The 13,597-nt window shown below is 45.5% G+C and overlaps 2 protein-coding genes across 4 annotated transcripts in view; both read right to left on the reverse strand.

Moving 5' to 3' along the window:
* The window catches only part of LOC126068353 (multidrug and toxin extrusion protein 2-like), an 89,835-nt gene extending 80,670 nt beyond the window's left edge, over positions 1-9,165 (reverse strand). Inside the window, 4 exon segments of the mRNA XM_049870843.1 lie at positions 7,403-7,504; positions 7,796-8,196; positions 8,801-8,873; positions 9,130-9,165. Coding sequence (XP_049726800.1) covers positions 7,403-7,504; positions 7,796-8,196; positions 8,801-8,873; positions 9,130-9,165 — 612 coding nt within the window.
* Positions 9,166-10,556: 1,391 nt separating this feature from the next.
* Positions 10,557-13,597, reverse strand: part of LOC126070485 (multidrug and toxin extrusion protein 1-like) — a 60,441-nt gene continuing 57,400 nt past the window's right edge. For all 3 annotated transcript variants that reach the window (XM_049874681.1, XM_049874682.1, XM_049874680.1), the window contains one exon: positions 10,557-11,144. In XM_049874681.1, the coding sequence (XP_049730638.1) occupies positions 10,918-11,144 (227 nt within the window). In that variant the 3' untranslated portion in view covers positions 10,557-10,917. The remainder of the gene's footprint in view (positions 11,145-13,597) is intronic.

Here is a 13,597-nt window from a genome sequence, read left to right on the forward strand (position 1 = left end):
GATGCTGCTCCTGGCCTGTAGGATGTGTATTTAGTAACAATAGCAAACATTTACTGAGCACCTACTATGTGCCAGGCACTGTCTTAAGCCCTTCACACACGTTGCTATTATCACTGCTCCCATTTTATGGATATCCTGAGTTACAGAAAGTTGACGTCACTTGCCCTAGGTTACTCAGATAGTGATCTGAAATGAGGTTAGATTTGTGTTATCATGTCTACCAACCCTCACCCAGCTCCCAGTTCCCCTGACACCCACAGGCACAGAGGGTAGCCTGCAAGTAAGGGCGAGGGTCTAAGTGTGCCGTTTTACAGGGAAAGTGGGAAGAATGTAGGGCTGGGGGCCAGACGATCCTCGTTTTCATCCTGGTTCTCACGCACGGTGGCCAGAGGAGTTAACTTCCCTAAGCTGTTTTCTCACATGTGTAAAAAAAAGATGAGGCCACTACCCCTAGATTGACCTTAAAAGGCTGTTATGGGGATTAAATGAGACTGAACGTGAAAAACTGTAAAGGACTGTGAAGTTCAGTGCACATTAAAGCCAACTCCGGCTCATGGCGACCCAAGTTCCTTAGAGTAGAACTGTGCTGCATAAGGTTTTCAAGGGCTTATTTCTGAAAGTAGGACTTTCTTTTGAGGCACCTCTGTGTGGACTTGAACCTCCAACCTTTCTGTAAGCTGCTGAGCACATTAGCAACTTGTTCCACAATTTCCAAAGGCCATACACAGGGCTAGCGCCACAGGAGGCAGGAGCCTCAATCTCAGTGGAAGCCAGAAATTCCTGGCAGGATAAGGACCAGGACACACTTACACCAAGACCTTGTTCTAAATTCCACGCCAGCAGAATGTTGTGGCTAAGCTCTAAGACACCTTAGCCTTCCAGGAAAAGACACTTTCTAAAAAGTTCTGTATTAAAAAAAAAAAAAGTCACACATGAGAGTTTTTTTTTTTATAAACTGACCGACTCACTTTAGTTGAGTTGGGATATTAATTTTTCTCTACAGCCTGAGTTGAGTTAGAACTGTGTTCTTGGTGGTCAACAAGTTCATGGATTTTATCAAACTGAGCTCTGACGTTATTTATACCCTTAGCTTCCAATGGATGGCGTTACAATAAAGGACAGTACAACAATTGTTACTGCATCTGTTGTAGGAAGCCGTCCGAGGCACTATCTTCTGTCATAGTGTCCACTTTATGAGAATCTTCAAGAGAAATATCTCCAAGTTTCAGTATAAACAAAAACTATCCTTCTCCTAAACAAAAAGTTTGTTAAGATCCTAGGAACACGAAGCACCATGCAAGTAGGGAGCTTAGAGTAAAATTTGCAGCCTGTCTTGTGCTAATCTTACCCTCAGCTTAAATCTTTTTTCATCATATTACTTTGACTCTATTCTACCAACTATTTATCCTTCTATATTGAATGTATTTTTGTAAACCAGTACAAGCTTTTTTTTTAGAAGTAGTGAGGCGTTTGATTTCTGTTCTGTCTTATTTCATTTTTGTTTATATTTATGCTGAGAGCAGCAGCCCTTCACATGTATGCTGATTTCCTTGCCTTTCCTCCCCTTTTTGTCGTTCTGACATTACACGTCTGAATTTTTGTTCTGGGGGTTACTCTTATATTAATATCTTTACATAATACCCTTAGCCTCCTAGGTCAGCAATAACATAGTCTGTGATTGGCCTGAGGCACCTCCTTATGGAGAACAGGATTATAGTTTCTTTACTTCTTTTCTCTTGCACCAGTTAGAGTATCCAGAGAATAATCTTACAAACTTCATGCTAGAGGATATATACCTGGCTGCCAGTATTTTGGGGGCCATGTGCAGAAGAAAGCTGGAGTCTTGACATTCACTATGTAAACTTTCATTTAATCTTCCTGGGCACATTATTTTGCCCCGCTCTCCTCTCTGCCTCGTATTCTGTAGTGTAATCATCCTGTTTTACCCTCGCTTGAGAAGAAGGCTTCATGCTGCTGCTCAGATTGGGGAGAGGCATGGAGTGAGTGAGATCTGAGTCCTAACCTGTTCCTTAAAGAGATTTGCAACCTACTTTTAGCCCCACTTTCACTCTCTACTTCCAGAGGTACCTGGTGCTGCTAATCCTTTTTTGTGTTGTTTTGTTTTTTTTGACATCAGGCCTCCAAGGTGGGGGGTCTGCAGAGAACAAGATGTTTGCATATTTGCGTCATTAAGATTTGTACTTTAAAGAAGTAGATACAATGTCATTTCTTCTTTTTTTTTGTTGAGTCGATTTTTTTTGTGTGTGTGTATGCTTTTGATAAAGGTTTACAGAACAAACCAGCTTCTCATTAAACAATTAGTACACATATTTATGACATTGGTTACCAACCCCATGACATGTCAACACTCTCCCTTCTCAGCCTTGGGCTTCCAATCACCAGCTCTCCTGTCCCCTCCTGCCTTCTCGTCCTCACCCCTGGACTGTTGTGCCCCATTGATCTTGTTTTGTTTAATGGGCCTGTCTAATCTTTGGCTGAAGGGTGAACCTCAGGAGTGACCTCATTACTGAGCTACGAGGGTGTTTGGGGGCCATACTCTCAGGGTTTCTCCAGTCTCTGGTCAAGCCAGTAAGTCTGGTCCTTATTTTAGTTATTTATTTATTTTTTGTGAGTTAGAATTTTGTTCTACATTTTTCTCCAGCTCTTCCAAGACCCTCTATTGTGATCCCTCTCAGAGCAGTCAGTGGTGGTAGCTGGGGACCACCTAGTCGTGCTGGACTCAGTCTGGTGGAGGCTGTGGTGGTGTGGTCCATTAGTCCTTTGGACTAATCTTTCCCTTCTGTCTTTGGTTTTCTTCATTTTCCCTTGCTCCTGATGGGGTAGAGTACCTTAAATGGCTGCTCACAAGCTTTTAAGACCCCAGATACTACTTACCAAAGTAGAATGTAGAACATTTTCTTTATAAACTATGTTATGCCAACCGAGTCAGATGTTCCCTGAGACCATGGACCCCACAGCCGTTAGCCCAGTAATTCGGTCCTTCAGGGAGCAGCTCAAACTCTTTGTATAACAAGATAGGGTAGAAATAAATGTTCTTTTATTTAAAAAAACAAATTAACATCTAGAAATAGATGGGGGTGATGGCTGCACAACTTTGTAAATGTAATGCCACTGAATTATATGCTTAAAATGGCAAAATTTGTTATATATGTTTTACCATGATCAAATTAAAGAAACACTTTTGTAAAATCTTTCATACCATACAGAATTTTTCATAAGGTAAAAAGAAAATGTATCTGCTTTCATATAAAGTGTTTTATTGAAATTGAGCCTATTGTCTTTTCAGCAGTTAGTTACCACTTAAGAGCTAATTACAAGCCAACTGTCATCATCCATTTGCCAAGGAAGATGAGTACAGATCTACCTCATTAACAGAAATTCATGTCTTTGGAATATACCAGCCTTTCTGCATACCACGCTCAGGCCTTTCTACATAATTTTGGGCTTGTATTTACTCTATTCCTATTTTCTTTTTAACACACAAAAGTTTCCATCCCCCACCCCATCATTAGATGATTTGGGGAAAAAACAGAAAAAAGGGGGGAAGAAAAATCAAAGAACAATGTATAAAGTCTTAATTTAGGCCCCCCCAAGATACATTTCTAAATGGATTTAATAAAATAAATGAAAGAACAGGAGTCACAAGACTGTATGCAAATACACAATCGTAATGTCTTAACCCTCACCATTTACAGAATGGAAAAGGATGAAGACGTGGGGTTGAAGGAGGGAAGAAAAGATCAACGTGGGAGATGCTGAGGAGAGAGAGGCTCACAGTGGGCAGCACGCCTGACCTGTGTGTTCCTCTGAAATCTTTGGTAGGGCCAGGTCTGTACCAGGAACCAAGCTAAGCAAAAATGAAGATGAGCTTGCAGATCAGCAAGCAAGAAGGATGAAGACAAAATGTCAGCAGAGCACAGCAAGTGCCAGACAGCAGCAAGCACAGGACCCGGGGTACAGAGAAAGGCTCTGGGCCCTGTGGGGTCTCCACGGGATGTTTTCTGGAGATGCCCCCAAGCTGTGTCTACAAGGACACGTGTGAGTTAATCAGTACACCAGCCCAGTGCAGAGCTCACACATAAACAACTGCATACACTGGGCATGGACAAAAAGGGGCGTGGAGTGGGCAGGAGGCCGAGACAAAGGGAGGCTGAGATGCCTGAACTTCTTTCATCAGGTGATGGGGGCACTGAAGCGTGGTAAGCCAAGAGTGACATGAATGGATCTGTGGTTTAGACTCTGGCTGCAGAATGGAGGAGGGCAGGATGGATTCAGGGCTGGAGGAGAGGCCAGTTAGGCGTCAGAGGCAGCAGTGTGAACTGGGAAGGGTAAAGGTCTGACCCAGGAGAGTGGTAGCAGGACCCAGAACAAAGGGAGTGATTTTAAGCAATTTTGGAAATAAAGTTACCAGGGCTTGCTGACTGATGGCAATGTGGGGTACACAGAGAACGTATTTAGAGTGCTCCCAGGGGAATGTGGTCACTAAGTATTGAGTCTGAAGAGTCCCTGGTGTACTGAAGTTGGTATATCCTGCAAGCTCAGGTCAAGGACGGAGATACAGAATTGGGAAACACCAATAAAGAAGGGACACTAAAAACAAAAAAGAGAGAGGAAGGGAAGGAGAGAGAGAGAAAGGAGAAGTCCAATCATCAGAGAGGTAGCAAGAGAACCAAGAAAGAACAGAGAGGGAAAGGCAGTGCAGCAGCTCCCAGAGGCCAAACGAGGGCAAAGAGAAGGTCACTAACAACTTCTGTCAGAGCAGGTTAAAGGGAGCAGGGGAAGAACAAAGGCCAGACTGCAATGGAAGAAAAGGGTGACAAAATGGCAACTTTCTGGCCAAGAGCATAGATAGAAACAGGCCACAGAAAGAGTTTGGGCTGGGGGGATATAGGTAGATGGGGCCATTTTTATAAAATAGGTGAGATGTGAGTCTGTTTATAGTAGTGGAGTGTGAATAAAGAAACTATTCAGGGCAAGTGGCTAGAGGAGAAGGGATGGGTCCGGAGCACAGGTGGAAGGCTGGCCTTGAAGAGGGAGTGGGATGGAAGGTCTGGGGTGATGGAGTTGAAGCTGTAGGTGAGAGGAGGTCAGCAGCTGATTTTGGGGCCCAGGATTTAGGGAGGGAGGCCAAGACGGGGCTGCAAACCTGGGAGAAAATGGAGGAATTCTGGCATGGGAAGACTCAAAGGATCAAAGGGAAGGAAAGATGGGGTTGAGGACCTGACAGGCAAAGGAAGTTGTGGAGAGAGTAAGAAAATAAAGTTTAAAGCTTCTACTGGGTGTCTAGGAAAACCTAGTGGCATAGTGGTTAAAAGCTACGGCTGCTAACCGAAATGTTGGTAGTTCAAATCCACCAGGCGCTCCTTGGGAACTCTATGGGGCAGTTCTACTCTGTCCTATAGGGTCGCTTTGAGTCAGAATCGACTCGATGGCAATGGGTTTGGTTTTGGTTTACTGGGGGTCTGTGCTGGGGGATGAAAACGTGCAGGGTGTGGCATGGGTGTGTGGCCTAACATGGACTCAAGGGGTCCTGGAAGTCAATGAGATGGAAGAAGAGTGCTGGACGCGTCAGTTTCACACACCGATGGGTGGTGGAGGACACAGGGTAGAGGAAAAGAGTGCCCAGGTGCTGAGCTCATCAATGAACAAAGAGGAGATCGCTTACTGACCATCAGATATCATCAGTACGGTGGTGTTTTGGAACAGGCTATCCGAGAATGGGCACAGTAGAGTAATGAGCTGGAAACAATAACAGGAAAGTGTGGACCCCAATTCTGGGTCGTGCAGAGAAACTTAAGAAACTATTCCTTCAAGTTTCAGATAGTTTAAAAAAAAACAAAATTGCCATCAAGTCAATTCTGACTTATGATGACCCCACGTGTGTCAGAATAGAATTGTCCTCCATAGGGTTTTCAGTGGTTGAAATCTCAGAAACAGATCTCTAGGCCCTTCTTCAAAAGCACCTTTGGGTAAATTCAACCTCCAACCTTTTGGTTAGCAGTCAAGCAAGAGCTTAATGGTTTGCACTGCCCAGGGACTCCTTTCCGATAATTACCCATTATTAATCTATGTCCACAGAGCCCTGGTGGCAGAGTAGTTAAGAGCTCGGCGGCTAACCAAAAGGTGCCAGTCTGAATCCACCAGCCCTCCCTGGAAGCCCTACGGTGCAGTTCTCCTCTGTCCTATAGGGTTGCTATGAGTCCGAGTTGACTCAACAGCAACGGGTTTAGTTTCTTATTAATCTATGTTCACACTTTATGTCACCGAACAGGGTAACTGGAGCACAATGGGAGCCATGGCCATGTTGCCTGTGTGATGTAAAGGTCAAGCTCATATTTCTTAGAGGTGACACTGGAATAGCCTGTCTATGAAGCTCCTCTTCCATCTTGACTCTTTTTAGAGGCCCAGCCTAAACTTTGCAACGAGGCAGAAATATCCCCCAACCCAAGTTAGTTCACCGACTGTAAATAAAATGTCTGACTCCACACAGCAAGGCCCTCTCTACCATAAAGCTAAATGGACAACATTGATGGCTCTGCCTTTATCTTTATACACCCACCTCCTAGAAGAACAGACAAGACATTTTCTGAGATTGGAAAAAACAACCTGCCATCACCAGCAGGAGGACAACATCCCACCTCCTTTGAAAGCTTAGATGAAATGCAAAACAGAGGCAACTTTTGACTACATCATGGATGAAAATTCAGAACAGAAGACTTCGGAGGGGGTGTCATTTCACTCAGTGGCCGAGGGGAGACACTTTCCACAGGGTGAAATAGAGCAGCAGCCTTGATAAAGAGTGCAATTCATACTAATGGTCCAAACCAAACCAAACCCGCTGCCATCGAGTTAATTCTGATTCTCAGCAATCCTGCAGGACAGAGTAGAACTGCCTCATAGGATTTCCAAGGACGTAATTTTTACACAAGCAAATTGCCACATCTTTCTCCCTCGGAGCAGCTGGTGGGTTCAAACTGCCAACGATTCGGTTAGCAGTCGAGTGCTTAACCACTGCACCACCAGGGCTTCTTAGACTAATGGCAGACAGATTTAAATTACCTAACAGTACAAAAATGAACTTAGTTTCACCTGCGTGATGCACCTGATTGCTAAAAACTCCTGTAATACCTGATGATCCCTCTGCATCGGGAACTCAGCTCATACAGTATATGGATATTTTTAGAGTACCCAAACCATTTTTTCTAAGAAGCTGACACAATCTCCTTTCAAACATATGGTTTTCCAAAGACGAGGTCATGGTAAGCTGTAGTAGGTAGAGCCCGGACCTTGTAAAATCACAAATCGCAGGACAACACAGTTCAAACTACTGCGCTTTAGTGTGCTGTCAGCTCACATAAAAAGATCCAGTTTTAAAACCTACCGATACAGCAAGTGTAACAGCATCCAGTTGGACTTTCCCTAGATGTCCACAGAATACGGAGCTGACCACACCGATGAGAAAGATCATCAACTGTGCAAGAAACTGGAGAAAAAAATGGGGAAAAACAGGGAAAGTAAAAGGCCTAAAGAGTTTACGAGAATCCTCCCTACCCCCAGAAGAATGCTTTGAGAAGCACTAGAAAAAGCACTAGAAACCATTTCATCACAATCCTCAACCAAGGTCCTGTGATTGCTTATCATAAGCCTCTGGGGTAGTGTCCACGGTGGGGAAGAGGCCGTCGGGGGTGACAGTGTCCTCGGCCCCCGGGCCGGCGCCGCACGCTCCAGGGGACCCGGGGCCGGGGCGGCGCGCAGCCCGGCGAGGGGCACTCGCCACCGGGCCCGCGAGCGCCGCCAGCGCGACCGACTCGCCCCGAATATCGGGCGGCAGCGCGCAGCGCAGTCTCGACAGGCAGCCCCCGCGCCCGGCTGAAAGGCTCTCCCGGGAGGCCGCGGGGGCCTCGGTGGTGGCCGGGGTCTCCGTTGCAGGCGCAGGAAAAGGCTCCGTGTCGGGTGCCGGCAGCGCGAGGCGCAGGAGGAGACCGAAGCCTCGCCCCGCCCGCGGACAGCCCCATCTGCGGGAGCGGCCGGGGGGAGGCGAGCGCGGCCCACCTCCGCACCCAGAGCTACCCCGCGGTGCGCACTGCCTCCCGCGCCCGCCTGTCGTCAAGCCCTTGCCGCCGGCTGGAGCCCAAGCGGGGCCGGGGTAGGGGACAGGGAAGTAGGTGTGGGATCCTCGAGGCGGAGGAAGTCACGTAAGAGGTGATAGTGGAAGTCTTTCCCAGGCGCTCTGTGATGACAAAGGCTATTTTAAGGAGAGCTTCTAGCTGGGAAGAGTCAACTGTTCTGATGGGTGAATTGATGGAATGAGCACTTGGCTGGCTCTACCTCTGAGATTTCCTGCTGCCTTGGTTAACGGTTGTGCGTGTTAATCTGTTTACTCCCGGGGTGAGATGCTGCTCACAGGACCCAGGCCTCCTGCTCCCCGGGGGGTCAGGGGTGTCCAGGCAAGCAGCTACTCAACTACTGGGCTGAACACATTGGCTGTTTGTTAGATGCGCCTACTATCCCAAGGCTCCTGCCTTGTGGGGCAAATGGCAGCGAGTGTGAGAAGCCTCTGCATCTGCCAGAGCCCTGGTGATGCAGTGGTTAAGAGCTGGGCTGCTAACCAAAAGGTGGCTAGTTCGAATCCACCAGCCAGTCAATTCGAAGGCAGTGGGTTTCCTTTTTTTTTTTTTTTTATGAGAAGCCTCTAGTGGGGAAGGAGTGTCCTGTGGGGCTTCCTAACAAAGAGCCAGGGAGGGAATGGAGGAAGGGGAGGTGAATTGGGGTGGCCCACCTTCTGCCCCAGGCCCAAACTTGAGGGCCACTTTCCTTGCCTTATCTCTGTCCCTGAGATACGGAAAAGGAGCCTAAATTTGTGGAATGAAGGAATGAGGGTAGAGATACCGGAAGATGACCCAGGGTCAGGTTTGTCTTTTACTCACAGTGGCTAAATTCTTAAAGGTCAAAAGCTTCTCAATTTACAGTTGTACACATTTACAAAACATTGGAAGGCAGAATCTTCCAAATTACACATGCACAGATGTCGCACAGTTTCCAAACATGGTTAAACCCTTGTTGGTACACTTTATTTGGAGAGCAGGGTGTTCCTCATGACCCCCTGACTTTGTTCATTATCTCTTCTTTCAGGGCAAAGGCCATGCCTACTTCTTTGTATCCATCTCAGCACCCAGTGTACCTCATATATACTTGCTGTGTGTCCAGTCCATTCGGACTCATAGCAACTCTATAGGACAGAGTAGAACTACCCCACAGGGATTCCTAGGCTGTGAATCTTAACAGGAGCAGATCGCCAGGTCTTTTCTCCCCTGGAGTGCTGGTGAGTTCTAACCGCCAACCTTTCAGTTAGCAGCCTAGTGCTTTAACCATTGCACCACCAGGGCTCCTTTCATATGTATTTAGGCTTGTTGAATTAACACTTGTGCCACAGGGCATGTACCCAGCACCAGGAAGGCTGAATCAAACTATGGTTAGTGCTTAATCTACCCATTGCTGACCAGTCCATTCCGACTCACGGCGATTCCATGTGTTACAGAGTAAAACTGCTCTATGGGGTTTTCCTGGCTGTAATCTTTACAGAAGCAGATCACCAGGCCTTTCTTCTGCCACACCACTGGGTGGGTTTGAACTGCCAACCTGTAGGTTGGTAGCCAAGAGCAAAATGTTTGTACCACCCAGGAACCATTATTAAAAGTTGGTCAGGCTCTGACACCACCACCCCTTCCTTACAGAGTCCCAGATCATCCCAGCTCAAAGGCCTCAGAATAATTTTCTGAGGCTGAGGTGAAGGGAACATTTATTCAAAAAATCCTCAGCTTTCTGAGACTGGGACGTAACAAAGACTTTTGGATATGCCATGTCTGCTACTAAAAGCTTTTGCCTTTTTTTTAGACAAGGATAGAGCCTAACACAAGATAAACAGGGTCTGCTCAGTACCCCAGCCTCTTTTTTCTCCTATCCTGGCATTCTCTTCTCATTTCTACTGCCTTCCAACTTTCTAACCTGTCCTATCAACACAGCAACGATTGTGAGGATGGCACAGGACCAGACAACTTTTTCCTTCGGTTATATACAAGGTCACTATGAGTCAGAGCCAACTTGAAAGCACCTAACAACAACCTTCTATCAGAATAAGAAAGGATCTGACTTCTTCCTCTAGTTTGGCTGGGTGAGCCCTTCAAGCCCCTTATCTTTTGCTGTGGAGTTCCCACCACTCTGGAAAAATGAAGTGCACATTCCCATGGGGCCTTGGCATATGGTTCCCTCTCTCCTTGCCTCTGCCAATTCAAGTTTGTCCAAACAGATTTTAAGACAAGCCCTTAACAAGAAACATGTGAAACAATGCCATCTGACTCCTTTCTCCTTAATGATTTGTCTTCCCCTCTTCAGTTTCTTCTGCATTCCCAAGGCCCACAGGACCTAGACCCTAAGAAATAGTGATAAATGCCGTGTACCTGCTGAATAATAATCTAAGACACAAGAAAGATACATTGTAAAATATTTTTTAAATAATTCAGACTTTAAAAAGCGTAAGCACTTGGTACATGAGTTTTTATCTAAAAAAACACAGTAAGCATTAAAATGGTTAATTTGATTGAGGTGACGTGAATTTCATCTCCATAAAAAAATTAATAGCAGCAGTCTTAACGTTGAGCTACTTGGTGGGTGAATTATTATTCAAATGTACTTTTAGACATTATCTTGACCATAATATATTTTTTATTTCAGCTCCTTTTCTTCATTAGGAAAATATATCTCTGAATTCTCAGGTCTTGAAATCCAGAGGCACAGCCGAATTATATTAACTCAGTATGAATTACCACTCCTGGGCTTCTGAATTATTTGTAAGCTCAGAAGTATCACGTGACCTGATTGTATCTCTCTCCTGCCACATCACTGAATTCTGACATATAATCTCACTAAAATCCCCACGAGCAAGACTAAAATGACTGTCAGGAGCAGGAGCCCTCGCCGAAGGATCAGCTGCTTCACGGACAACTGAGTCCTATTCTTTGGGTGAGCGGAGAGGGGTTCTTCTGGGTGCATCTGCTGATCCAACTGAGTCTCATCTTTTTTTTCAACATCTCTCATTAAAATTCTCCCATGGTTTTCAGGGTCCTCTAGGGAGAAAAAGGAACTCAGTTAGCAGCTTAAAGGGATTGTTTTCATCTGTATGAAAGATACATAAAATGTGATACATATATGTGCTAATAGCTGGGAGAATGTGAATTCAGGAAGCAGCTGCTACAGTGAAAAAAATAACAGAAATCGTATCTCAGAGTGCCTCTCCATCCACTCATTCATCAACGCTGACTGCATCCTACTGCTTGGGTGCCCCAGGAAGTTCCCCAAGAACTAGAAAAATAACGTAGATCTAAGTTAAGATTCATAGGGGAACTTTCCAAGGGGCAAACACCCATCTAACAAGCATTTCATCAAGAAAACAAAGCCCATAAAGAAGAAAAATAACCTAAGAAATAATTTAAGGCCATATACAGAACTGAAGAAAGATGTGACTCTTCAAATCAAAGAGCCTGTGAAGTACCAGCAAATAAGGACTCAAACATAGACTTAGTCACCTGACAATTCAGAATAGTCAGAGTAAAGGAAATAGCCTAAATGCTTCCCAAGAGAAAAACAAAGGCAGATTACCTAAAGGAACCATAACATTGGCCTCAGACTTCTTAGTAAGCATAAATAAAAGCATACCTAGGTACTAGGAAACAATGTTGCAATGCCCTCAGAGTTTTGAGAGAAAATAATTTTGAACACAATTCCTGCTCACACATACAAAATGCTTACTTTGTCAGGCACTGTGCTCATCATTTTACATATATTAGCTCACCTAACCCTCACAACAATATTATGAAGTAGATGCTACTATCGTCCCTATTTTACAAATGGAGGTGTGCTGGTTAATGCTATATGTCAGTTTGGCGAGGCTATGATTCTCAGTGGTTTGCCAGATACTGGAAGGGTGTGCCCCATACTGTAATATAATTTAATCACCTTCCATGATGTGAGCCGATGTGATTAACCAATCAGTTGAAAGGGGATTTTCCTTAGCGGTGTGGCTTGCCTCCAATACATAAAGGGATGATCTGGCAAAGCTCAGCTCTCTCTCAATCCAGCACTCTCATCACCTGACCTCCAGTTCTTGGGATGTGAGCCAGTAGAGATTTCCAACCTGCTGACGGAATTGACTCGACGGCACCGGGTTGGGGTCTGGGGCTTGACCTGCAGATTTGGGATTTGCCAGATGCTGCAACTCTGTGAGCCAGCAGAGGTCTCCAGCCTGCTGCTGGGCCCATGGATTTGGGACTTGACAGCCCCTACAACTGCATGAGCCATTTCCTTGAAATAAATCTCTCTACATATATTTACATATATGTTTCACTGGTTTTGCTCCTCAAGAGAACCCAGACTAAGACATTTTGATACTGAGAGTTGTTCTAGAGGAACAATGTCTTAAGTTGAGTTCTCTAGAGAAGCAAAATCAGTAAAGCATATAAAGAGAGAAAGAGAGAGAGATTTATATCAAGGAAATGGCTCAAATGGTTGTAGAGGCTGTAACATCCCAAGTCCATGGGTCAGGATAGAGGCTTCTCCTGATTCACGCAGCTGCAAGGGATGGCAAACCCAAGATCGGCAGGTCAGCGAGCAGGGCTGTTGCTCACAGGCTGTGAAGATCAACAAATTCTAGGATCGGCAGGCAAGACTACAGGTAAGCTGATAGCTCAAGTCCCAGGAACTGGAGGTTAGACAAACAGGAGCCAGCCGTAGGATCTGGAGCAAGCAAAAGCCCCCGAGCCTTGCCAGAATGTCCGCCCACACTCAATGCAGGCCACACACCCAAGGAAAGTCCCCTTCAACCAACTGGACACTCACAGCAGATCCCATCGTGGGGGTAATCACATATCAAATCTCAACAGGGAAGTAGCCACAACATCACGGGACTGCCAAAACACTGAGAATCATGGCCCAGCCAAGTCGACACACAATCTTAACCATCACCAACAAAAATCTTAAGGATGAGTTTTCTGAATTGTCCTCGAGAGTGGCTAGATTTAAAGGTCCTAATGACTCTATTTCCAGTAGTAGAGGATACTGTTAATCCATGCATGACGTAGCAATAGAGATATGCAAAATATCACCACCATTGGATGCTGCTGTTGTTAGGTGCCGTCAAGTTGGTTCCGACTCATAGAGACCCCGTGCACAACAGAACGAAACGCTAGCCGGTCCTGCGCTATCCTCACAATTGCTGCTATGCTTGACCCAGTTGTTGCAGCCACTGTGTCACTGCATCTCGTTGAGGGTCTTCCTCTTTTTTGCTGACCCTCTGCTTTACCAAGCATGATGTCCTTCTGAAGGAACTGATCCCTCCTGACAACATGTCCAAAGTACGTGAGACGTGGTCTCGCCATCCTTGATTCCAAGGAGCATTCTGGTTGTACTTCTTCCAAGACAGATCTGTGCATTCTTTTGAAAGTCCATGGTATATTCAATATTCTTCGCCAACACCACAATTCAAAGGCATCGATACTTCTTCAGTTTTCCTTATTCATTGTCC

This window comes from Elephas maximus, chromosome 2, assembly GCF_024166365.1.
Source record: "Elephas maximus indicus isolate mEleMax1 chromosome 2, mEleMax1 primary haplotype, whole genome shotgun sequence".
Lineage (NCBI taxonomy): Eukaryota > Metazoa > Chordata > Mammalia > Proboscidea > Elephantidae > Elephas > Elephas maximus.